At 39.4% G+C, this 25765-nt stretch overlaps 1 protein-coding gene across 4 annotated transcripts; it reads right to left on the reverse strand.

The window, feature by feature from the left end:
* Positions 1 to 392: 392 nt before the first annotated feature.
* Positions 393 to 25212, reverse strand: MPP3 (MAGUK p55 scaffold protein 3). Of its 4 annotated transcripts, none has more exons than XM_077788274.2 (19): positions 25081 to 25212; positions 22316 to 22425; positions 20931 to 21049; positions 20369 to 20446; positions 18039 to 18119; positions 17396 to 17533; positions 16383 to 16464; positions 15494 to 15579; positions 13842 to 13916; positions 12688 to 12884; positions 11035 to 11099; positions 9865 to 9885; positions 8170 to 8208; positions 7150 to 7314; positions 6400 to 6480; positions 4921 to 5014; positions 4063 to 4171; positions 2795 to 2917; positions 393 to 1887 (listed from the first exon to the last, which is right to left on the reverse strand). In XM_077788274.2, the coding sequence occupies exons 2-19, from the start codon at positions 22338 to 22340 to the stop codon at positions 1705 to 1707; spliced, it is 1761 nt and encodes a 586-aa protein (XP_077644400.1). In that variant the 5' UTR covers positions 22341 to 22425; positions 25081 to 25212; the 3' UTR covers positions 393 to 1704. The 4 variants fall into 4 exon arrangements, with proteins under 4 accessions (XP_077644400.1, XP_077644399.1, XP_077644398.1 ...); XM_077788273.2 differs by having other exon boundaries at positions 393 to 1884; positions 8170 to 8211; XM_077788272.2 differs by having other exon boundaries at positions 8170 to 8211.
* Positions 25213 to 25765: the final 553 nt, after the last annotated feature.

Here is a 25765-nt window from a genome sequence, read left to right on the forward strand (position 1 = left end):
TTCATAAAATGACTTAGTTTGAAATGCTGTTACTGAAATAGTTTTTTAAATATTTCCCTCAGTTTTTCAAAGGATCAAGGTTCATCTGTCATGAATTGCCTCTCTAAGAAGCCAAATCCTTTCTGGTGGCTGTGCTGGCACATGGTTGCAGGGCTGACAGCCCACTGCACGTGCAGGAGTCCTCAGCAGTTTTTGAGGCCACCAGGCTGCAGCACTGACAAGTGCAGGGACCTGCCTGGGAAAAGTTCTTGTTTTTATAGCAGTGGGAACAGAACCTCAATGCCCATGGGCAGGACCATACATGAAAGCTGCCATTTGGAGAGGATGGATGGGGGTGATTCTTTTACACAACTTTTTGGGCTTGATATAACGTAGATTCAGTGACACTGGTATGTAAGAAATGTGCTTTTAATATGCAACTTTTAGTTCTGCTAAATGTCATGGAACAAGAATAACATCATCTGTTAAGATATAAGGAACAAGACTGGTACACCAAAAGGTCTTGTTTAAAGGGCACAATACACAGGAAATATTAGACCTCAGCAGGCAAATGAAAACAGGAACTAGTTGTAGCTAACATGCACCTTTACAATGCTCTCCCCTCCAATCCCCAAGTATAAAGCACAGCTACAACATCATCTCTGTATCTTCCTAAGACCCACTCAAAAATACTGGATATTCAAGTCTCCTCAAATATATACAAGGTCCTCTACCAGTTTTCTTCTTCAGGCCAATTAAATGCTCTGGAAACCTTTACCAGATTTGGAGCAGAAGGAGTCATAAATGCTGGAAAGATTATGATTTTGACCTGTAGCTCCCCCTTTCAGTGCCCTTTTTGGAGCTGTTCCATTGGTGTCTAGGCTGTCCCACCAGGCAGCACAAGCAAAGATGTTTTGCAGGAACAAAGCTTCTTAACTGTCCTGTTTTAGAACCATATGCAGTTGTTTTCATGTACACTATAAAAATCTATGTTCTATGAGCTGGCCAGTCATACAGGTACACTCTCAGGGTGTTCAGCATTTGTGACTGGTAAAGTGGGCATAAGCTGTGGCTGAGCAGACTAACAGCTGGGACCTGTGCAAGACAACTTGGAGTACTGGGAAATGTGATGGACATTAAAAAACCCCCTTCAGTAGCTGGCCTAGTTTTTGGTACCTAACTAAAGGATTTGCAATGAATTCTTCTGTGTGAAGGGAAGCATGTTTTGCTGGCAAGTTGGACTTCTGAGTAACTGGCAGGGTATAACCTCTCTCCAAGGAATACTTCCCACCCAGCTGAAGGAGCTTTTTCCCAAGGGTACTTTATTCTGAGGTTTTAAATCCAGTCACAAAATCAGTGGCTAGAATTGTGGCCAAAGGACAAAGCTTCCATCTTTGTCAGTGTCTCAGCACAAAATGCTTTGGAAGTGTGGGACCCTTTGTGAAACACCACTGTAACAAAATGCACAATTTCCAGTCTAAAGATCAGTAAAAGACTGGACTGGCTTATTTGGTTTGAGTATCAACTTCTAAATGACAGCTGCTATTCAAGATTTTGACTCAGAAAGGCAGTGTCAGCTTGTGAGTTTACTGTTTCCTCATACAGTCTTTATTTATTGCCTTCTAGGTAAGGCCAGCAGTTTGAAGCAAATTCAATGTACTTTCCTTTTCTAATTAATGTATTTACAAAACATTTTTATACAGTCTTTCTCTTAAACATGACAAGCTATGACCTAACCCAGCTGACTGGCACCCAAAATGAATCCTTGTTTAGTTTATCTAACACAGTTTTCAGCTCATTACATGCACTCTGAAGATCTTCTTTCACCAGTACAGTGTCAATTAAGTGGCCATACTGCTCTTCAATGAATGCTGCTGAATTAATAATTTCCTGCTGTTCTTCATCCTGCTGATCAACACAAGATGTTGGTGTGAAGTTTACAGCATGTATTTCTGGTTACTAGCATTTTAAAGTATATTAGCACGAGTCATTACTCTGAGAACATGTAACAAAAGCTGCTACCATTAGGAAAAAGTACTGAAGATACTAAAACTGAGATCAAGGAGCAGAATGCCACAGGCAGCTGTTCCAAAAAATGCAGGGGCCTCAGGGAAGGAGGAAAATATGTTACAGGAGTGACATAAAATGGTGATACTTCATTTTATGTAGTTATAGTTGCTGCCTAACCCAAGATAAGGGAACTACACTCCTCAAAAACTGAAAATAAATGCTCATACACTGTCCCAAGTTCAGTATTTTTGAAGGCTTACACAAAAACTTACAAAGTGAACTAAATTCTGCAACATATAAATTTAAGTTCAGGTTACCCAAAATAATGACATTATGCACTCTGTTCAGGTTTACACTTCACCAAGCTGCAGCTGATCTAAGTTTGATGCTCAAGACATCCACATACTGTGTTTTGTGAGTACACCATAGAACACTGGCTGTGTGGGTGTCACTTTGGGGCTGTAACAAAGAGCTAGCTACCATCACCTTTTGATGGGCTGCTCATCAGAAATGTAAAATGATTGTTGGTTTGTCAGAGTTCAGCAGCAGCTTCCCCTGCTGCAGCCTTGAGGATGTACCCAGATCCATACAGAAGACTGGCACTTGGCTTCATGTTACTTTAAAACCTGAGTAGATAAAGAATCAAAAATTCCATTCTGAAGTTCCAGCTGAAAGGCTACAGGACCTACTTAGTGCCCCACTTTAACTCTTGTTATGGAAGAGGAGCTCTTTCATGTAACAGAAGTGCTAGCCCAAATACTTCTTATGTGTCTAAAAAGAAGAGATTGGAAGTTGGAATACTTACAAGGGGGGATGAGATTTCTTCTGACATGTGAGATTTTAAGGCATGTTTTTTCTTGTCTGAAATGAGAGGCTTCACAAAGATAACATAAGGCTTAAACTCAGGAGTCCTCAAGTGCTTTACTGCCTGTGAATAGATAATTTTTTTGTTATCAGACTTTGTGCTACATGTCCATGATAGACTCAGAGTGGTTTCACTGGTACAGGCTGACACACTGGTGTGAAGTCCTGTCTCCTACACATCTGACCACAGCAATCTTGCTCTTCAAAAAAAGGAAAAAAAGGCTTGTGCCAGTGTCCTGGCTAGCACACTGAATTTCCTGGCTAGCACACAAGAGTGCATGAAGCATGGCCTGAATAGCACTGTGATTCCAAGGACATGGCAAAAAATACTGAGGAAAGTATAAAACACCCTGACTTCATGGGCAAAATGCTTTGCTTTGCCTAAGCAGCCAAACACTGCAAATTTTAAACCTGGAATTAATCTGAGGTAGTACCACAAGCCTTTTCCTAGCCCAGTTAGAAAATCTGGATCAAACTTTCAAGTATGAACTCACAGCATGGGGGTATAAAGAGCAGTGCTTACACTGCTCCTGTCCAGGGGTGATTCATGATGTTACTGTACTGTGTATCTGCAGCCAAAAATGGATCCTGTATGCTATGGCCAGTGTTTTTAAAATCAGAACTGGAATGGAAACAACAACTTTGTTCTAAGGATTGCCTCTGGGACCTGAGCAGGCTGGGACAGGGATGCACATTAGTCCTACAGCAAGGGCAAAGTCCCACAGTGAGGACTACTAAAGAGACATCCAGGCTGTGTTGGATTCCAGGCTCCTTTTCTGACCCACAGATGGGGCAACTGAGAGGTATTTTAAAAACTTTTATTACATTTTCAGTCTCATGTGAAGAGTGAGACAACAGAGATGTTATAATTCACACCATCACAATCAGAAGCCAACTATTTCCAAATTACAATACACTGTAAGTGCTTCTTGTTCTATCATCTTTTGCCACCCCATGCTGTAAATGCCTTAAAGCCAATCATCTAAAATTACCCCCTGTGGGTCCTACTACAATGCATCTTTCATAGTTTATTTCTCAGAATAAACCTTTATTCAGAGAATAAAAGTTGATTTATAGTCTCATTTGCAAGGCTTGTCCCAGCTAGACATGTAGGAACTGTAACCACTGCACTGCACTCCCAAGAGTCCCATTGTGCTCAGGCAGCAGTAAATCATATTTGCATTCTTTAAAATAAGATGCAGAACTTACTTCAGGTACCACATCCACCAAACAAACCTTCTTTTTGGCCATCACAGACCGGATTGCCTCCAGACTTGTGCCGTACAAATTTTCTTTGTACTCTCCATGTTCCACAAATCTAAAAAGTCAATACACTTTTAAATACCATCTACAAAAAATATTAAGAATATTTAACTTAGAACATTTGATATCTATTTCCTGAAGTCAAAGCAGTCAAAGAGGGAAGAGAAAGGCAGAAAAACGGGGGTGGGTAGGGAGAGATTTTATTTTTTCCACTTTTTTTTTCCTTCCTTGCTTAGTAGCAATTCTTCATAAATCATTAACAGTTAATCAGCACTACTGACAAAAAGGGGAAGAAGAATGGATATTTTTCACAGAAAACAGAGCAAATGTGGCAAGGAAATGGACTGCAGTTCTCCCATTTTTTGGGAGCCTATAGATCTGAACTTGGAGGAAATGTGCTCGGGCTCACAATGTCAGGTGTAAACACAGGTCCACTCTAGCACACACTTTCAAGGAGATCTGTGAATAAAACTTTTTACCCATCACATTAAACAGAGAGTGAGCAGGCCTAACTAAGTATCTGTAACTCTCACTAGATTCAATTCTGACCAGTCAGAACACTTATGCAGGTTTAAATTCTGCATCAGGATCCTCCTACTGATGATATTCCTAAATTGCTTCCAGATAAATGTCTGAGTTTGCTCTGACACTTCAGACTCAGTAGAGAGCTCTTTACTTAGAAAATAAATCCTTCTAATACAGCTTGTCCAACTTGTCACCTGATTTTGGTATTCATGTGATGTAAAACTGAACAAGCAATATTTTTAAATAGTCAATTATATCAGTATCTTACAATTAACTCACTTGTTTTGCTGCACATCTGTCTCAAATGATTGCTTAGAAACAAAATTGTATTCTACTCCCTCTCTTTCATGACTTTTCCTTGACCTTGTTGTATCTAGAAGAGAAGGGAAGCAAGACATGGGAGACATATCAGCCTTTGCAAACGTTTTTCTCAGTTCCAGTCACATTTTCACAACTTCAAACAAAAAAGTTACACAGTGGCAAATTCAAATGAAGAAAACAGAAATCAGACCATAAAATTTTGTTTTAAACTTAATCTTGTATATGGTATGACCAAGAATGAAGTTGTTTGCTCCCAGGAGTGCTGTAACTAACAAAAATTTAGGAAGCATCCTTCTTACACCTGATAGATTTAGCAGAGTATATCCTACAGAAAACAGTGTAATTTAATTGTTTGGAATTCTGGACTCTCATTTTCTTGGAAAGCTCAAAAATAAAACCAGGAAATATATTATGCTGCCTTTGGATTTACAGTAAAAATATTGATGGCTGCTTCCCAAGGTATTATGTATGTAATTATGTGAGTCCTTTACTTTTGGTGCAATTTCTTTGTAATCATTATTATTGTAGGAGAAGCTTTGATGATCATTCTACAAAGCTGTGTCAGACCATAAAAGTGATGTCTCCTATTTTTTTTTTTTGTGTATGTTTAAATTCAAGTAGGAATTACTCACTTGGGTTCTTTTGCTAATTTACTGAAGTCTGCCTGAAAAGCTTTATTTTTAAAGGTCTTAAATAACATATAAACAGTTCCCTCAATGTTAACTTTTTGGATTCAAAAAGTAGCTTGTTGGGGAATCAAAATAAGAATTGATTTTTTGTGTGTGTGTGATTTTTTGTGTGATAATTCTTTTTTTTTTTTTTTAGAAAAGCATCCAGTTAAAGAAATTCAGTGTAACTCAAGCCACAAAGCCATGCAAGAGTCACTGATTTCTCTACTCTGACTTGCTTGTTTGAACAGCATAGATATACTAATCAACAACTTAAAATCTTGCCCAAATTTAGACCTGATTTATTGCTGTCTGTGTTTTTTTTTTTAACTGCAGCTGTAATGCTGTTCCCATGAAAATTCACCCTCTTTTAAACACACAATATTTTGGCTGACTTTTAAGATACTAGTTTATCACAGCAGCTCTTTTTGCTAGTCACATTCCATTTTTTTTCTTTCTGTATTCAGTTTTTCTTTTAACAGACACTGAGAAAATGCAATATGCCCACTCAAGAAAACACAATTAAAAAACCCCACTGAGCTGACAGAATTCCAAAATGCAGATGTGCCAAGTTATAAAATGATTTATTCACCTACTAAGGGCAAACATAGCATATTATAATGGGGAAAAAAAGGTGAAGTATTTCAGAAATACACGTATAATCAATAGTCAGAGCACAAATTATCATTAGTGCAGATGGCACAACATTCATTAGACAGCATTTATGGAATGAAGATCCACCAAACACAAATCAGTAAATTTTACTCACGTGGAACTGCAACACCATACTCCTGGGGGTTCTCTGACACCACTTTTTGCTTGAGCTCACTTAACTTGGCCCCCAAACAACCTAATAAAATAAAATAAAACTGCCTGATAGGTTTCTGTGTGAAATGAAATATTGTAGAAAATAAATATATCAGTTTCATACAAAGAATATGATTCAGGAGTGTGCTTGAAGAAACCTCTTCATGAGAGAACTCATGACCTGCTCTGCCATATTCTGCTTTGAAGATCATCAGGAACAAATTTAATTGTTTGAACAACTGCTGGACAGTCACTTGGCAGACATTAAATCAAGAAATCTGTGATCTTAGCAGTCAGTTCTATGAGACACCCTTGAATTTGAGGGCCTCCTGAGAAACTGGCTCAGTACAAGGTTGATAAGCTGAAATGAAATTGCATGCAAAATCTTGTTAGATAATTCTAACATCTGCCCCTTCATCAATAGTTCTGACAGCCTATGTAAAGTATAAATCAAGGGAAAGTGAGTAGAAAAATGATAAATACTCCTGCATCATTACTTTTAGAAGGATTTGGTGAGTTTGATTCCTTGCTTAGTTTTTCTCCTTGTTTTTTAATGTAAAGAGCGAGTTCTGACAGAAAACAGAAAAACATTTAAAAAAACCACCAGAACCACAAAAACGCCTAAACCAAACATCTAAAGAAAGCCTCTGGAAGTGCAGGATAAGGGAAGAGGGAGAAATGTGAAAAATTTTGAACCAACTTGGTACCTTACCAATCAAAACCACCAGCCTCTGCTGTTCACCAGGCTGTTGCTGATATTTTGTGACTTCTTCATATGTGAGGAACTCTGCTCCATCTGCCTGCTCTGCTTGCTTGCCCTCATTGCCATTGTTTTCCTTCTCTTTACGACTTAACCTAAAGCTCCTGCGTAAACCAGCTGTGAAGAAAACAGAGGATACATGTTTCCACCTACCCTGATTTTCAAGCTGGTCCAGCTTGAAGTTATTCTCTAAAATTTGAGTTATTCCCATAAATTTTGTTTGTAATCAAATCAGTGCATATATGCTCAGATTATAGGAGAAATCTAACAAAAGCTGCTAGCATTAGGAAAAGGTGTTGAACATATTAAAACCGAGATCAAGGAGTAGAATGTTGCTGGCAGAGGTTCCAAAAAGTGCAAGAGGCTCCAGGGAAGGGGGAAAATATGCAGATGGGATAGAAAACCTAATATCCCATTGAGTATGGGATAGAAAACTTCATATATGGGATAGAAAACCTCACATCCCATTGAATATGGGATAGAAAACTTCATATATGGGATAGAAAACCTCGCATCCCATTGAATATGGGACAGAAACCCTCACATATGGGAAAGAAAACCTCACATCCCGTTGGGTATGGGATAGAAAACCTCACATCCCATTGAGTATGGGATAGAAAACCTCACATCCCATTGAGTATGGGACAGAAACCCTCACATATGGGATAGAAAACCTCACATTCCATTGCATATGGGATAGAAAACCTAACACCCAACCTATAATAAAATCCCCTAATATAACTTTAGTTGCCAAGTATTGGTTATGCAAAAGCCAGATGATGCCTCTTCACAGAGATAATCTAGTTTATGAATGTATGGGAAATTAATTCAATAGTCCAGTTTTAATTTTTTAATGTGGAGGTGGGTTTTTTTGGGGGGGTTATTTGGTGGGGGTGTTTTGTTTTAATTTTGGTTCTGAGTTTCTTTGGGGTGGGTGTGCTAGGGAAGAAGTAAAGGGTTTGGGTTACTCACCTATATAGTGTCCATTGAAATATCCTTCACAGTCACAGTCTTCTGTAAATTAAAAAGCAAGGAAGAGGGGGTAGGGCACAGGGAAAAGGAGAGTGAGAGGGAGGAAGGAAATATCTTAGACAATGTGTGTGATACAAGTTGGGCTCATTGGCATGGAAAGAAATTTTATACCCTGCATTGTTTGCACATATTTTTAAAATATAATCATTGCTAATACTGAAAAAAATACTTGCCTTGACTAGTGGTTTATATTTGAAAAAATCCTCAACTTTGATATTGAACTAGAGAATTTTGTATCTTGGTATTTACAGTTCCCAGAGCTTATGCTTTTCAGCATTCATGACATTTGATCAGTGCTGCTGGTAGAAGTATGAGACTCAGGCTTAAGTAAAAAAGAAGACTCCACAAACACAGAGCTCTTTTTTAAATTAATAACTATACGGGAGTATGATTATGTAAGTGAAATCTCAGAAGAGGAAATTTTCTATCATTTGGGCTAGAAAAAAGGGCATCAGAAATGACAAAGATGAACTCTAACCTCCTTAATTTTGATCAAGTTAAATTATCATTGCTTATTAATTCTTTATTAAAAAAAATAAAGATTTGATGCTTTGTTCATATGCATCTATGTAAAATACCATGTTAAAAACCCCTAACCTGTCCTTCCTCAAATTACAACCACTCCAAGGCCCTTAAAGTGTGCATAATAAAACCATGATACTTAGCTGCAAAAAAATACTCTGCAATCCTAAGACAAATACTGAGTTCTCATACTTCCTGGAAGAGGGATGCCTAGTTAACATTAAGGCACCTGTACCCTTGCAATATTTACAGAACATTTTGGGATGGTGGTGTATGGGAAAAACCCAACCATAAGCGAAAACCTATAGCACCTAAACCTTTAACCAAAGAGACTGCTTTGGTTTTTAATGAATAGTTGTAATCAAGCAATGCCAATGTGTACTCCCAGAACATTCTGCCTAAATTAAGAAGAAATGTAAATAGCAATAAGATCAATTCATAGCTAAGATCAGAGCTGCTTTGTTTTTTTATTTTCTGCTGTTCAAGGCAGGCTCTTTCAGACTGTGCTTTGACAGCTGGCCATGACTGCTAAACTCTAATTACAGAATATGATTAGTACTTTCATCAAAGTTGATGGAATACTTAATACTTGGAATATGAATACCAACAAGCAATTGTAATGTGAAAAAAAAAAATCACAGCATACGGAATTCAACAGGAAATACCTGATATTTGGAAAGGCAGCTGGTACATGACATATAAACTGCATAAATCCAACAGAGTTGCTCATAATGAAAATAACACAGAAAACAATGAAGACAAATGACTTAGGATTGACATGGGTGCCCTAAAATGCTAAACCCCAATATTTCTTTATTTTTTAAACATACCAGATACAAAGACTGCATTTAACTTGCAAGTCTTTGAACCTCATTCAGAAACCTACAGAACATGTAAATACATCTCAGAAGACAAATATTTTCTCCTGAATCAGAAGCAAACTTGGAAGTTACCATTACTTAAATCATCAGTCTGAATTAGTTTAAATAGTAATTCACAAAGAAAATATCCTAGGAACAGTATGTCTACTGCTCCCTTTGGAATTGTAACAAGTATTTCAGAAAATACATGGGTTGTTTATATTCAGACAAAGTGAGCTAGGAGAGCACCTACCTTTGTCAGAAGACTGATCATCTATAAGTTAGCATGAAAGGCAGAGTTGGGATGATATTAAAAGATGGACAAATAATTGAGCAAAATTAGAGAAAATGAAAAGGAAGGTTCTTCTGGTTTAATTTGCTTAACAGGCTTTTCTGTCTTAAAAAAATACTGCAATACAATACTCTTATCAATTGATTAAAGAATTTTGGGCTGAAATGTAATTATTATAACCAGTTATCAGCTTAATCTTCTTGAAAAAATCCGAGATAAAGCTTAAGCAGCACTCCTCATTACATGCCTCCTAATTTGAGTGCAATGGAAATTAATTTGGAAAAGCTTCATTTAAATCAGTAATGCTATTTTACAACTTAACTGAGCATCTTCCTTCCTTGTAGCACGAGAATACCTGTATCTCATCATGCACCAAAGGCAGAAATTAATTTCTATTACTCAACAGGGACCATTTCCAGAACCCTTGTCCACACGAGGGTGGCAGCCCTAGCACAATCCTGGCTGCACACAGTCACAGGTTTCCCCCAACATCAACAGTGCTAAAATACCCAGGAGGAACAGAAACATATTTTGGGATAATTGTAACAGCTTCTGCTTTCCAGCACTTCCCAGGAATTTCCTTACAAGTAGAGGTTTTGTGAATAATTCAGTGTCAGATACTGCAGAGCTGTAAACAACAATCACTCTGAAGTCTACTTAATCTTAAGCCTGAAATACACATTATATTTCCAGCTCCAGGGATTTTTATCCTCCTTAAAGCTACACTTTATTTTCATATGAGTTTGGAGTAGTTTCATGCACTCATATAAGAATTTTGAGAAGTATGCATTAGGTGACTTTTGCAGCTTTCAAGTTTCAAACCATAGAAAAAGTGTCAACACTAGCAAATTTTAAGGCATCTAAATATGTAAAGCCTCATGTTCTTGAGAGCAGGAAGAGAGGTACAGCTAAGATTTTTGAAAACAACAGGCACTAGCAACTTGAATAAAGCTCAAACCCAAATCCTCCCCCATGGCAGCTTGTGTCCATGCATATCAACCAATGGCAGATGTTATTTAAAATATCAATCAGTGGCAAAATACACTCAAATACATAATTACTGAAATAACAGAAAAATGCTGAGAACTTCAGATCAATTAAAATATCACTGAAAGAACAGAACAGACTTACATAATGGTTTCTTTAGAGTTCTGGTATTCTGCAGAGTGCCTGTTGTTCTCCTGTAATTCAGTCGTCTGAATAGAAAAAAATTACATTTTAGATATGTAAACTCAGAATTATGAGAACTTATAGCATGTTATATACATAGCGTGGAAAAGAAAGAATTAAATACTACTTTTTCTAAAAAAATTTAAAATGTCTCTGATTAAACTATTTAAAAGGCTTTGTTTAAAACTATGAAAGTCTCAGATTGTTACTGGCAAGAGAATGAAAAGAAAATTCTAAATCATTTTATGCTTTCATATATCAGAGCATAGAGATCAACATTTTATCAATTTGTTTTTTTTCTCCTATTTCCCTTCTGCCCACATGATCTTTTTTTACAACATTAAGAAAACTAGATAATCTTTGTCCAAAGCAGTCATTGAGCTGTGCATAAGTAGAAATTATCCACCTTTTTCCAGATCAGTTTGAAGTTTTCTATTATTTACTAGCAAACAAACCAAGTTACCCAGCTTGTGTGAAAAGGTAAGAACAAAGTATCAAGTAAAATTTTCCTAAGTGCTAAAATCACAAACCAGATCACAATTCCTATTTGCTCAACACCTCCTGCCAAAAACCCAACACCAAAAACACCCCAATAATCCTGCACAAAAATCCAGCCCTCACTGCTGGCAATTGAAATCACAGTTTCTTCCCAAGTGTTTTTTTCCAATATTCATAACAAATGATGCTGACAGACAAAAGATGGTGCTCAGGCATTTATACAGTCACTTGGGGGAAACAGACACTGAAGCAATTTCTATATATTTTTTACTTGTTTATAACATTAAAAAAATATTAAAAGACTGCAGTGGAGCAGTGCAGCAGCATTTTATGACACATATGCATGCCCAGGAAGAAGGAAACAGCTTTAGAGGCAGAATCTGCCTCATGTCTCAAAGGAGTTTCCATGTAATGGAGCCAAGACCTCAATTAGAAACCTTGTGGAAATCATGCAGGTAAGCAACAGCATCAGACCCGTTCAACTGTTAGATACCCCCCTCTGTAACACCTACAATCCAATTTATATGAATTGCAGCAAGAATCAAAGTCAGACCAGTGCCTTAAATCAGATTCCTTCTCAAATATAGGACTTCTGTGCTGCAAAGCCAAGAACTGAGGGATATTTTGCTATGAAGGCACACGCATCTTGCTGTGAAAACAGAGAAACTTCAAGCTCTAGAAGGTATCCCAGTCCAAGCTAAATACTCTCTTAGAAGCCAGAAGAAAGATCAGATATTATGTGCAGAAATTCAAAATAAATACAATAAATCTGTGGAAGTACAAGGCTGTGAAATAGTCACATAACCATAAGCCAAGATTGTTAGAGACCGATATTCCACATTTCATTTCATACATGTTTGTTTAGCAATTGCACCTGTCCTCATGCTACAAAGCATTAAGACAATGGCAAAATATTCAAATCAAGCTAGGAAGTCTATTATATAACTTGAGAAGATGGAGCTTTATAGCACTTTCCCCTTAGCAGCTGCATTTACCCAGGCATGACTGTGCCCTTCATTTTCTGTGAAAAAAACCCAGCATAAAATCAATATATCAATATAGAGACACTGTACACACATGAAAGAAAAAGAAATCCTGAAATCTTTGCTGACAAACCTTTCTTGGAACTGTTTTGAGGGGATCAAGCCTGCTCTGAGGTTGGTATCCCCAACACGCTTGGCTTGCCACCACGTGGGATCATCCTGGCTCACAACTTCCAGCACATGGCGGCATTTGAACGGCAGCCCGGCCTCCTGGCAAGGAATGGCTCTGTCTTCTTTGGGGTTATAGCAGAAAAGTGCCCTCATAAACACCTTCAAAAGAAAGTTACCATGTCATTTCTTCTTGTCCTCTCCGGAATTTCAAATATCTACTTTTAAAAGGCTTTCCCCAATGCTAACACTGCTCATGATATATACACTTTATCCCTCCTGTAAGCACTCAAAAAACAGACACCTAGCAGCTTATGCAGGAAAAGAAATTAACTTTCCAGCACATACCTAGTAATAATCAGAATTGTGGAACATGAGACTCAAAAGACCAAAGTCCCAATAAACATGATCACAATCTACATTAAGTACAAAATGCAATACAGGAATGGTTGAAAAAAAATAAGGGGAGGGAGAAAACAATAAAAATGGATTTTTGGCAAAGTTGCCCAGTTGTAAAGACTATCCTTAAAATGTTCCTTTATTGCATCATACTTTGGATTTGTACCTTAGCACGCTTTAACACAACAGCAGAGCCACTTCAGAAAGTGATTTGTGGGTCTCCAGGAAAAGTTTAGCAACCAAAAGCAGGGAAGCAGAGAGACTGACAGAGGAATCTTATTGCTGACCAGTCAAGCAATTCCTTATTGCTGATCAGGTAGGGCAGATGAAATGGGCTGATGGGGTCACATGGTGAATTCTGCTTCTGAATTCACAGTTCTGCTTGTAGAGAGGTCCATTTTCCCTCACGTGAGTGGCAAAATGCCCAGAGATAATGGACAGATTGCAGCTGCCATGGTGAGAGGAGAGCACAACACTAAATTTAATTACACGTAGCAAAAAGAAGAGGCAGGATTTCAGAAATGCTGTAAAAGAACATGTGCCAAGATGGAGAGGAGAAGAATCATGCAAGTAATTCTATTGAATAGAAGGGTACTGCACAAGAAAGCACTCTGCTATCTTTGTTCCTCAATTATGTGTCTGTGGCAGTTCCTACTGGAGCAGCAGGAATGCTGCATTCACAGGGCTGTGAAGATGTGCTTCAGCATTTCAGCTGCATACCTTGCTGTCTTTTAGACGATCTTCCTCTTTGATGGCTGGAATTATCTTCAATGTTATTGACCCTTGAGACTGAGCCTGAGGAAAAAGAAATGGTTTTCTACTTAGAAAGCAGGACAAGGATACAATGCAGACTATTCAAACTCCAGTTAAGGAGCTAGCAGCTGTCTCCTCAGAACTCTACCAGGCCAAGCTAATCCACTATTTAACTGCATTGCAGAGAATATCAGGATGTTCCATGACTCCACAACAGTGTCTTGCCCAAGGAGGTATCCACAGTAACTACTTGGCTAAAACATATTAAGACCTGCATTAAAATTCCTTTGTTTGCTTTTCACAATTGCATTAATTTCTGGGCTACAGTTCAAAGGATGTTACATACTTCTGTGGCTTTTAATACAACACTGACTTAAATTTTTGCAGACTAATAATTTTAGAGTGCTGCTTTCAAAAATACCGCTGTTTTCTCCATATAGTGGCTAACTTATTAGAGTGAAATGTAAGCATTTACAAAATAAACACCTACTTTCACTCTAGAAATCTTTGCTAGGAAATTACAATTATTAGTTATAGTAAACTAAAAAGCATTTCTAGGTCTTTCAGAAATCTAGAATGGGTTTATCTTATCTGTTTTAGATGCCTTATTTTGCATGAGATGAACTTTCACTCTAGAAATCTTTGCTAGGAAATTACAATTATTAGTTATAGTAAACTAAAAAGCATTTCTAGGTCCTTCAGAAATCTAGAATGGGTTTATCTTATCTGTTTTAGATGCCTTATTTTGCATGAGATGAACTGTGTTGTAGAGAAGCCTGCAATTCTGCACAGATTAAAAAGCAAACACAGACAAACATTTGTAGCTTTTCTTCAAAAAATAAGCCATGAAAAATAAAGTGTTACACTTCAGGCATTAACTCACATGGGACATATGTAATTAGAAATTACACAGGACAGATAAAGAGCATCCCAAGATCCAAATAAATAAAACTCTACACACTATTTAAGTGGTTTTGACACCTCCCACCCGCAAAGTTAAAAACAGTCATTGGCATTATTTGGGATAATTTGATCTAAATTGAAATTAGGTGATGGAGTTGACACCAGCCTCTTTACTGTATCCCTAACTCCACACCAAGACAAGGGGGAACCACACCACAACAGGGAAATCAGAGATAAAGAAGCGTAAGAGCTATAACACTTTCTACCAATATTTGTGGATTTTCGTGTTAGAGAAGCTTGAAGCAAGAAATTGCTCATGTCACCAGGAATCTGGGAAAGAACAGACTGACAGCTCTACTCTGAACATGTGGACAAGACTCTCTTCAGCTTCCTAACACATTATGAAGCATCTTCTAGGCATGTATTTATAATTTGCAGTTTGCTTGCCATATACAAAGCATTAAAAGGAAGTTCTTGACAGAGCAACATGTTAACTTTGTATTTGTATCTTACTTGGTACCAATCCAGATCGCAGAAGTTTCTGAAGTCAAAAGGAGAAGACTAATCCACTGGGAGAAGAAAAACTCTTAATGCAAAGACAAGCAGGGATTGCATCTTTTAGCTCTATATTTTAAACTCATGGTTAAATTTCATCATCTACTGTAATTACTAGATCACCAAACAGAAAAGATCTTGAAATTAAAATCAGTGCAGACCAAAATCTGACTTATTTCTTCTGGTCGTTTGTGAAGCACAGTAATACCATTGACTTCTCTTAGTTCATCTCCAACATGGACAAGACCTGAAAAGATGGTAAGTAAATTAAAATAGGTCTACAGACTGGAAAGCACTACTCACTCCTCTGATGTCCAGCCTAAGTCATTAGAGTGTACTTCCTCTCCTCCCTCATCCAGACTGATGGATTTAGTACTAAAGCCAAGTGCCTTTGTTGGAAATGTGCCTCAGAGTCTCCTGCCTTTTTCCAAATGGAACTTTTTTTTCCATGCAGCACAGACTCAAAGGAGAGCAGCATGCAGACAGGCAACTTGTGGCAAGGTACTCTGGAAAATCACTATTTGGATCAGTATTAAGTATGAAAAACTGGAATAGTTTCATGAGTGTGCCCAAATCTTACGAAGTCAGGAGACTTGCTGCTGACTATAAAGGCAGGAATGACATGTCTGTCAACTGACACATCAATACTTCACACTCACAGAAAGAATGCTAGACTAGCTTTTTTTAACAAGCCATGAAGAGACTCTACAAGATTTAGATTTGTTTATCCAGTTCAATAAGAAATCTTGTATTTGTCATATATATAGCTACTGTTAACTGACATATAAGAATTTTTCAGTAAAACAAACAGAAAACAACACATGATACACTGAATAAACCAAGCTACTACAAACATTCTTTGTGTTTTTCTAAAGCTCAAACAGACTTCTTCCATCTCTGTTTTCATTTTTTCCTAATGGCCATTTTAATAAAAAGCATATGTAACTAGATTAACAGATTACTGATGAAATACAGAAGTGCTAAAAGCATGCTTAGGAAACTTCAGAGGTTTCCAAATGCAACTTCAGAAATGTACTACTGCAATCATACCACTGCGATCAGCTGCACCACCTCTCATGATCCTTGCCACAATCACAGCTCCTGTGTGCTCATCTCTTCTGATGGTAGCTCCCTGAAATAAAACATACCCCCCACCCCAAAAAATGTAAGAAATTTGCCCTGAATCTAATAAGCAGTGAAATAACGTGTATGCTATTATGTCTTTTAAGCCGGACTTAATTTATTCTATGGATGTCCTCTTTCTATTTCATGATTTCCACCATTACTCAGGTTTTGCCCATGCCAAGTGATTATGGGAAGATGAAACCACCTTCCTTTCCGCTGACTTTGATAAGTGCTTACACTCCCTGCATTAGTGCGGTTATCAAAATCACTCAAATGTGCAAAACAGATTATTGTAACAAATTATTTTTCCTCTTCTTCTGAATCTTTGTACAATACAGTCAGCACTTTTACATGTAAAAACAACAAAAGCCAAGTAATTGGGTTTTTTTTTCCTCCTCCTACCTCTGCTGGCAATACGAAGCTTTAATCAGAAATTCAGTCACTGCTCCCTTCTACTACTATGATACACAAAAAGCAGATTTCTTTCCCAATACAACTGTTTTCCCTTAGGGAATCAATTCTTCCATTTCCATTTGTATAAAATTAGGACCTTGACCATATAATGCTTATAGACAGGTATTAAACATACTCTCATTGACTTGCATGCAAGTGAATACATTAAGTCAATGAATGTTAGCTACACTGTCAAAAGAATGAATACATATAATCAGCATAATTGCTCCAAAATATATAGTTTCTTCACTGTGCTTCCTGTGCTAACTGGCACTATAAACTATGCCCATGAAGCATCTAAATGCAAAATTGTGAAGGTGCATTTATCATTTACCAAATTATTTTTAATGTTATTTTACAAGCTTCAGAACACTCCAAGTTTCTGAAGGCTATTTGATGACATCTTCAAGTATCTCCTCCATACTCCCAATAACATTCTTGCACTATAAAGTTTTATGACTAGAGATGGGTGATCTAATATGTACCAAGGGTTCTTTATTTTTCACTAGCCGAACAATTTTCACTGATTCCTCATCAAAATCATCATCAAAATTATCAGGTAGAGGTGGAAGAGCTGGATCAAAGTTCTTCTGTGCTACAGTGTCATGTACTACAAGCATTGCCTGCATAAAGGAAATAAAAAATAGTAATGTAATGGAGTAAGACTACAATTCCCATTCTCATGTTTCCAGTATTACAGCATAATTAAACCTCTCCCTTTCTCCCCATACCACAAATCCTCCAAAAAAGATTTAGCAATTACCTTACCCATTAAGTAAACTATATACTGGTATACGTCAATATTTAAAATAAATCCAGGCAAAACAAAAAACAAAATGGACAATGAAAAGCAAGAAGGCATCCTTTTCTTCTCCTATTCTTTCCTGGTCCCTCAGAAAACAGTCAGGAAGGGAGAAGTGGAAGACAGCATGGTATACTATGCTGGAAAACTGTCTCTTTTCAATTTCCTTCACATCCTAAAGTCTGTGCAGGAAATCCCAGTGGAATAGAAGTTTGGAGGAGGTTTTTCCTTTCTCCTAGGTAGGCTTCTATTTAACTATTTGTTATAAAATGTTGTATTGCAATTCTGCAAAGGCATTTTGTTAAGAGCCTCATTGTGGTTTTTACCCTGAGATGTGGAGTTGACAACAGCTGAAGCAGCTCTTTTTCTTCATTATTCACTGGTGCTGTCTGTAACTCTTCTATTACCTTTAAAATAAAAAATTAGAACCTCAAAATTAAATGAGTCCACTGAACCAGATCATGTATTTACATTTCTGTTGAGTGTTTGCTAACATCTATCATCCATCAAAGCAGTGTGCACAGATCAAAACTGATCCCAGTCCATAGCGCATGAAACTGAAAGAAACCAAAGCTTCTTTAGCTGTTTTTTATTAGATAGTACAGAAGACAGCATTAGAAATCAGAATCATAATCTCTAAACATACATTTTAAGAATTATGCCATCAATAGAATTTCAGGAGTGAGTTCTGAAATTTTAAATTCTATATGGAATACATAAATGATACATAAATGAAACAATGCTCTTGTATTATTTGGTAAAAGACTTTAAACCTTTCTGCAATCATCTAGTATTACTTGTGTAGAACATAAAACAGAACTTCCCTTGCTCCTCTGCAAAACTGGACACCAAAATAGGCCCTGGATTCTCAGGCATTTTAAATGAAAGATGAGAGAATAATGGAGGCACTTCTGCACTGGGCTGAGTGGGTGGGAGGAGAGAGAATGCAGGGGAGGGAGGAGAAAGGGAAAATGGGTTGAGGCAAGAGATTTCCTTACCCTGTTAAGGGTTCTAAGCAGAGAAGTCATATAGTTCTATAAAAAACTTCTCTGCTATTCTGAAAATGGAAATTTTGTATGACTTGACAGGTAGCAATGCTGAAACTTTTGTGGAAGTGGTACACTGTGTGTGGGAACAGGGAGACGGGGTGTGCAGCATGTTAAGGGGGGCACTGGGGTCTCCTGACTTTGAAAGGGAGATATTCCAGCTCCCAAACCTTCCCTGCCCCTTCCTATGCTATGGAAGAAAACAGGTGCATGTAAAAAGCCAACAAATGCAGAATAAATGTCACTTCACGTGTACAAGGCATTGTGTCACACACAAATCTAGCTCACAACTCTGCTCTGTGAACAGACTGGGGCATGAACTGATTGAGAGCAGCCCTTAGGAGAGTGACCCGAGGATCCTGGCAAATGAACCACCAGATACATAATGGCAATGTATCCCAGTGTGCATGGAGAGAAGCAGCCAGCAGGTCAGGGAGGTGATCCTGTCCCTCCTCCTGTTCTCATGAGACCTCCTCACCCAGTGCAGTGTCAGCTCCAGAGTCCCCAGTGCACAGACCTGTTCTAGTGCACCCACAGGAGAATCACCAAAATGCTCAGAGGGCTGGAACACCTCTCCTATGAGGAAAGGATGAGACAGTTGGGATTGTTCAGCTTGGAGAAGAGAGGGCTTGGGGGAGACTTTACTGCTGGCACTTAGTGTGGAAGAGGTTTTACAGTGACTTCTGTGAGCCAGTGAGAAGTTTGATAAGAGGATCCATGTTTACCCCTGAAAGAATTTCCTGCCAAGGTCGTTGACATAAAAACCAAGAAAGAAGAAAGGATAAATAAGAGAATCCTTCAACTGCCTATTCCAATCAGCACTTTGTTTTTCCTGACCACTGAGTAAAGTGCAAACTCATGAGTTTTTAAAGAATGTATAAAAAGCATGCATGCTCTAATACAAACAGTTTGAAGCCTTCTGAAAATGGAGTGTGTTGCTTTGTTTTGTCTCTGTCTCAACTATGACAATTCAGCACATAAAGGAGGCTTACAAGAGAGAGAAAAGCTCTTTACCAAGGTCTGTACTGACAGGACATGGGGCAGCAATTTTAAATTGAAAGAGAAAAGGTTTAGATTGGCTATAAGGAAGAATTTGTGATGAAGGTGGTGAGATGCTAGAAACAAGGCTGCCAAAAGAGGCTCAGGATGCCCCAGCACTGGAAATGTTCAAAATCAGGATAAACAGGGCTGTGAGCAATCTGATCTAGGGAAAGGTGGTGGTTAGATGAGATCACCTTTCAAGGTCCCTCCAACCCAAAACCAACAGCACTGCTCCTGGGTTGTAATGGTTTTAAGGCTGAATAGAAGAGTGAATGCTCAGCTGGGACAGCCTATTCAATACAGGGCTGAATGCTTTTTGCAGCCTCTCCCTTCGGAAGGCCATTCATAATATCCTTTCCTTCTACCTGAATGTGTCCATCTGCACTAGACATTTAATGATTTGGTATTTTTGAGCTCTCATTTCCTTGATTAATCATGGCCAACAGATTGCAAAGACAGCTGGGGAAGACAAGAAATATGTTCACATACAGTACAATTACAAAGCTTTGATTTGTTAGAAAAGCAAGCGTAAATAATAGGAAAATTATGAGACAAGAATTTTTACTCACATCTTCAACTAATCCTGCTGCACTATGTAAAACAGGAGTTGGACTCTGTCTTTCATAATGACGGAGCTTTTCATGAATCTGAAAAAAGATTATTCAGGGATATTTCTACAGAGAGACACAAAACTTTCTAAATATACCTACACTGGAATATTTTTCTATTTAAGGAGCATAATTTATCTGAGATCTGCCAGAAAAATAATCTCTCATAGGGTTATTTTTATTTGGTTCAGGACTCTTAGTTTTCTTTTTGCTCATGGTAGTTTCAGACAGAAAATCTGTAAAGACTTTAGGAGCATAAGGGAAAAAATGAAGGCATTTCACACTACTTGTTAGCTATGGGGCACTGTTCTTTATTTTAGCAAGAAGAGCAGAAGAATTTATTTCTGAACAAAATATGCTAATTGTCAAACATTATTAGTGTTTGTTCTTAAGCACACATATGCTTTGGTCAGTACAGAATTCTTAAAAAAAAGGTTTGGCAAAGTAAATGGTTGATAAATCAAGGGAACAGAGAAAAAGTAAACTGTAAGGAGAATGTACATAAATAAATACAAACTTTTACCTTCATCAGGTAGCTGAGACTTCTTTCACTGAAGACATCCCTAAGGAATCCCATTTCCTCTTTATGATTTGAATCAGGTCTTAGCTGAGATGTCAAAAGGGCCAAAGTTTCATGCAACCCTAAATTTAGATTCAGGACAGAACAAAAACATTCTACACAGCATTTCTCACAGGACCTTCTACTGCAGTCTTAACAGTCACTACATTTATTTGGGTATCACATTGATGATCATCACATTTGCAGAGACTTGTGATTATCTCGTGTTTATCCACAGCTCATTTTGCAACACTCCCCTCATAAGTGTCAAGCACACCATCATATTAAGGCAAAATCTAACAAAGCAATATATATTTCTTAAGAAATTATCTTTCACATTTAACACTTCATGTTTATTACTCCTTGTTTCCAGAACCCTTTGTTTCCCCTCTTACAAATTTGAAATTTTAGTACCACAGCAGACTCTCAAACTGATTGAATGACCTTTTTTTGCACAGGTAGCAGCTCTACCTCCCCAGCAGCTTTGCTTACAAGTGTTATCCTGCCCCTTCCACTCTGAGGCACCTATAAAAAGCCAGGCCTGACCAGAGGAAGAAAGGATAAAGTGTAGATTTCCATTGTGGTGGAATCAAAGCTTGTGGCTAGTTTTCTAAAAAAATATTTAAATATCCCAATTTTGCAACACACAGAGCCAGACAAAGGCCAGATTTTTCCCGGTGAACCATGTCTGGGAACACAGGACCATAACAAAACAGGAAATATAAAAAGGTGGAGGGGGTTCAAATCTATTCCTGTGGCTATTCTCTCCATGAACCTTAGAGTGGATTTTGATCCAGGAGACTCAAACTCACTCCTGCTTTAATCCTAAGCATCATTTATTATCTGTGACTTCTCCTGGGCAGCATACTGGAGAAGCTAGTAAAGTAGCCTTGAACAAAGACACTTATTTTAAGTTAAAAGGAAGGATATTTACAATGTTTATCAACCCCTGTTCAGAAAATATTAAGAAATGACACAGCAAGCAGCAGAGATATATGGGCTGATCTTTAATAAGCACATGTAGAAGGCACTGTTACACTGAGGGGTCCAATTCTGCCTATCAGAATATATTCAGGTCTATCAGAATATATTCAGATCTATCAGAATATATTCAGGTCTATCAGAGTATATTTGGGTGCTCTAGGGTTAGTAGGAAACTGATCCTGACAAACTTTATTAATTTTCACCTTTTACATTCCACCTTCCTTCTTGTAGGTAATTGCTCAGAAACTTCAGTTGAATTATCTTAATTCTATTACATTTTACTCCTATTTAAATTATTTTTATGTGTGAAACAGGTATGACAAGATTTCAGTCACTGCTCTGTTGAAAGCATGCAGCTGAATTACCTGAGTCTTCTGAAAGCACTGGCATGGCTTTGTTCTTACTCTTAGAGACAAATGTTCAACTTCAACCAAGAAGATTTTTCTTCTTTCTGGACTGTGGTTCAGAAGCACTCCTGAAATGAGCAAACATAATACCTAAGCTCAAATATGCAAGAAAAATGTCAGGCATGTAAAAATAGCATTTTTTTTAGTTTTCAGTATAACCTGGATCGAGCAGAGTTCTGCAGTTATTCTGCTGTGCAAGTAACAATGTAAAATACTAGGTTATGTAATGAAATGTAAGTAAAATGAAAAAATACTAGGTTATATAATAACCATATTGTATCTTGGATAAAGCTGAGGCTGAAGAGAGTAGCTCTCAAGATAGGTCTAAATAACCATCTGAAAAAACAGAAGGGAAGGGATGTTTGAAAGCACTGGAAAACATCACGTGCAGAAACAGAGCATGCAGGAAGATGTCACACCACCAGATGTTCTGGGGCTTCCTAAAAGCTCATCTCAAAGAAATGTCCACATCCCTGGGATTCTGAGGAAACGAGGGTACACTTACATGCAGCTCCTTAAAGCTGGCAGGACTGGCACTCTACCAACCCTGGTCACAGGTACTAAGAATGTTATAAAAAATAAAGCTACTTCCACTGCCCAGAAATTGGTTTGGATATTTCTCTTGCAGATGACTCTTGTTACCGAGAGCAAATTACTCCAGAGAAATATTTTTATTTTTATTTTAAAGAAAATCAAAACTGAATCCATGTATGTAATTGCCAGTCCAAGAATAAACATGTTTCAGGGCACTTACAATCTTGTACATGCTTATAAAATTCATTGGAGTAGTTTATAAAAATAAACTTCCGTAACAGCACAACATACTCCAGCTCTTTGCTGAGTACAAAAAAGGATGCTCCTTGTGTTTCTATTTGTAGATAAGTCTCTCAGAGTTTTATTGTATGAAACAAGTTTGACGGTCTTCCAATTCAAATTTTCTTGATTAGCTGCCTGAAAATACCATAGTACTGCATGACAAATTAGCATTTACTTATTTAGAATTTTCTCGATTCTTGAGTTTCTCTACAACATAGTGATATACTAAGCTCAACAGTCAGCTGTGTTTTACACCCTGTATTTTCTACCACTACAATTAATTAATCCATCTGGGCATAGCTGGACTTCTCTAAGTAAAGGAACTGAGTGTTGAAATTTCACTCTAATCCATGGATTGTGCTCCAGTGCATTATATATACTATACCTTTATTTAAACACTCTTATGACCTATTGCTTAGAAGAAATAAACATTTCACTCAACACGCTTCATGCCAAAGGAATTTATAGGCAATTCATTCAACTGCTTTGGTTCCTTGACTATGGCATTTCATTTGATATATATTTAAATCATCTCAAATTATTAGAAAGAACTTTAATTGCATGCTTCATCTTTGCAACAATGTGTGGTTCCTACAGTCAAACCTATTTTGCACCAAACCCCACGAAAAGCCAAGATATTTTCTAGATTCTTAGTGAAAAATAGCCCACACAGGAACCTGGAAAACACACATTTCAGCATCTTAAAAACCTGACAGCAAACTCAGGAGTATCAGAATTAGTCTAGGCACAGCAATCAAAATGGAGACTTCCCCTAGAGGCATCTTCCATGCTCTGTAAAGATCCCGTTACACAGAACTGCCTGGAATGAACACTCCAAAGAATGAAAATCATTCCATACCCAGGGCTGGCTTCAGAGCTATGACAATCAGCCTCAGCATGTGGTATTTTGCAAGATGGGTCTCAAAACCACAAATCACTGCAGCATCAATAGGTACAAATACATTTTTCCTCTTTAAAAATATCTACCTAAAAGTTAATTCATTTTTCACACAAAATGTGAAAAATGCTAAGAGCTAAATAAAGGGCTAATAAAGAGCTAAATAAACCCAACTGATGCTTGCCATAGGGTCAAAACAAAAGATAAAACAGAAGTGTAACATGATCTGGCATATCCCTATTAACTTGTAGAATAAACCTATTGTGGTTCACAGCCTAACACTACATAAAGCTTCTGTAATCCAGATTGTAGCATTTAAAGCACTAGTTGCTTTCAGAAAGCATCTGCAGTTTAACATTTTACACGACCCTAGCGAATAGGTCAGAAAATCCATCAGTATCCTGACCGGGCCATAGGTGATAGCTGACGGCCACACAGATTTCTCCTCCTGTCAAACCTGAGCGATGCTCTTTCGCGGGGTAGCGTAGGTACTGTAGCAGGGAAAAACTCTACTCTGGTGCTGCCCGAGCACAGACAGAACCGCGCATCCCTGCTGGGCACCGCGGGCCGGACTCTGCCCCAGAGCCCCACGTCAGGGGCGGCCCCGGGCTCAGCCGGGCAACCCTCGGCCGGCCCGGGGCCCGCCCGACACCCCACGGGCAAGGGCTGTCCCGCCCCAGGGAGAGCTTCGTGTGAGCTCCACCGAGCCGCTGATTCTGCCGGAGGCGACACCCGAGGGCCCAGACCGCCTCACGGCCGCGTCCGGAGGAGGCTGCGCTCCGCACGGAGCGGACAGCGGCGGCCCTGCCCGAGCTGCTCGCCGAGCCGCGAGGCCGCCCTCAGCAGCGAGCACATTCCCGCACCACCGGGCATCCCTGGCCCGGACCGAGCCCCCGGGCACGGCCGGCACCCCCGCCGGCTCCCTCCCGCCGGGCCGCGCCTCCAGCGCAGCACCGGAGCCCGGCCCGCAAAATGGCGCCGCCCCCGCCGCTGCCCCGGCCGCCGTTACCTGCGGGCGCGGCCCGGGCCGGGCTCCCGCCGCTGGACGCCGCCCCGGCCGGCCGCCGAGCCGCCCGCAGCCTGCGCGCACCTCGCTCATGCGCCTCAGAGCCGCGCTGGGCGCGCCTCCTTCCTGCCCCCGCCCCGAGTGCCGCGGCCTGAGGGGCGCTGGGGCCGCGGCGGGGCGGCGGGAGCGCCCCGGGGGAGCGGGCTGTCAGCGCCTCAGGGCTCTCGGCACCGGCAGGGTTAGCAGCACCGTCATGGTTCTCAGCACCTCAGGGTTCTCAGCACTGTCGGGGTTCTCGGCACCGTCGGGGTTCTCAGCACTGTCGGGGTTCTCAGTACCATCGGGGTTCTCAGCACCGTCATGGTTCTCGGCACCGTCAGGGTTAGCAGCACTGTCGGGGTTCTCAGCACCGGCAGGGTTCTCGGCACTGTCGGGGTTCTCAGCACCGGCAGGGTTAGCAGCACCATCATGGTTCTCAGCACTGTCGGGGTTCTCGGCACCGGCAGGGTTCTTGGCACCGTCGGGGTTCTCAGCACTGTCGGGGTTCTCAGCACCGTCATGGTTCTCGGCACCGTCAGGGTTAGCAGCACTGTCGGGGTTCTCAGCACCGGCAGGGTTCTTGGCACCGTCGGGGTTCTCAGCACTGTCGGGGTTCTCGGCACCGTCGGGGTTCTCGGCACTGTCAGGG

The sequence above is a fragment of the Lonchura striata genome, chromosome 27 (assembly GCF_050655825.1).
Source record: "Lonchura striata isolate lonStrDom1 chromosome 27, ASM5065582v1, whole genome shotgun sequence".
NCBI classification, from domain to species: Eukaryota; Metazoa; Chordata; class Aves; order Passeriformes; family Estrildidae; genus Lonchura; species Lonchura striata.

Bases quoted from the DNA above. Each gene is read 5' to 3' on its own strand.
- MPP3 (XM_077788272.2), bottom strand. From the start codon at position 22,340: ATGCCAGTGCTTTCAGAAGACTCAG. The intron at 13,917-15,493 runs GTCTGCACTGAT...CTTTTTCCTCAG, and splicing joins AAGAAATAAGTCAGATTTTG to GCTCAGTCTCAAGGGTCAAT. The intron at 9,886-11,034 runs GTAAGTCTGTTC...GCTAACTTATAG, and splicing joins AACTCTAAAGAAACCATTAT to ATGATCAGTCTTCTGACAAA.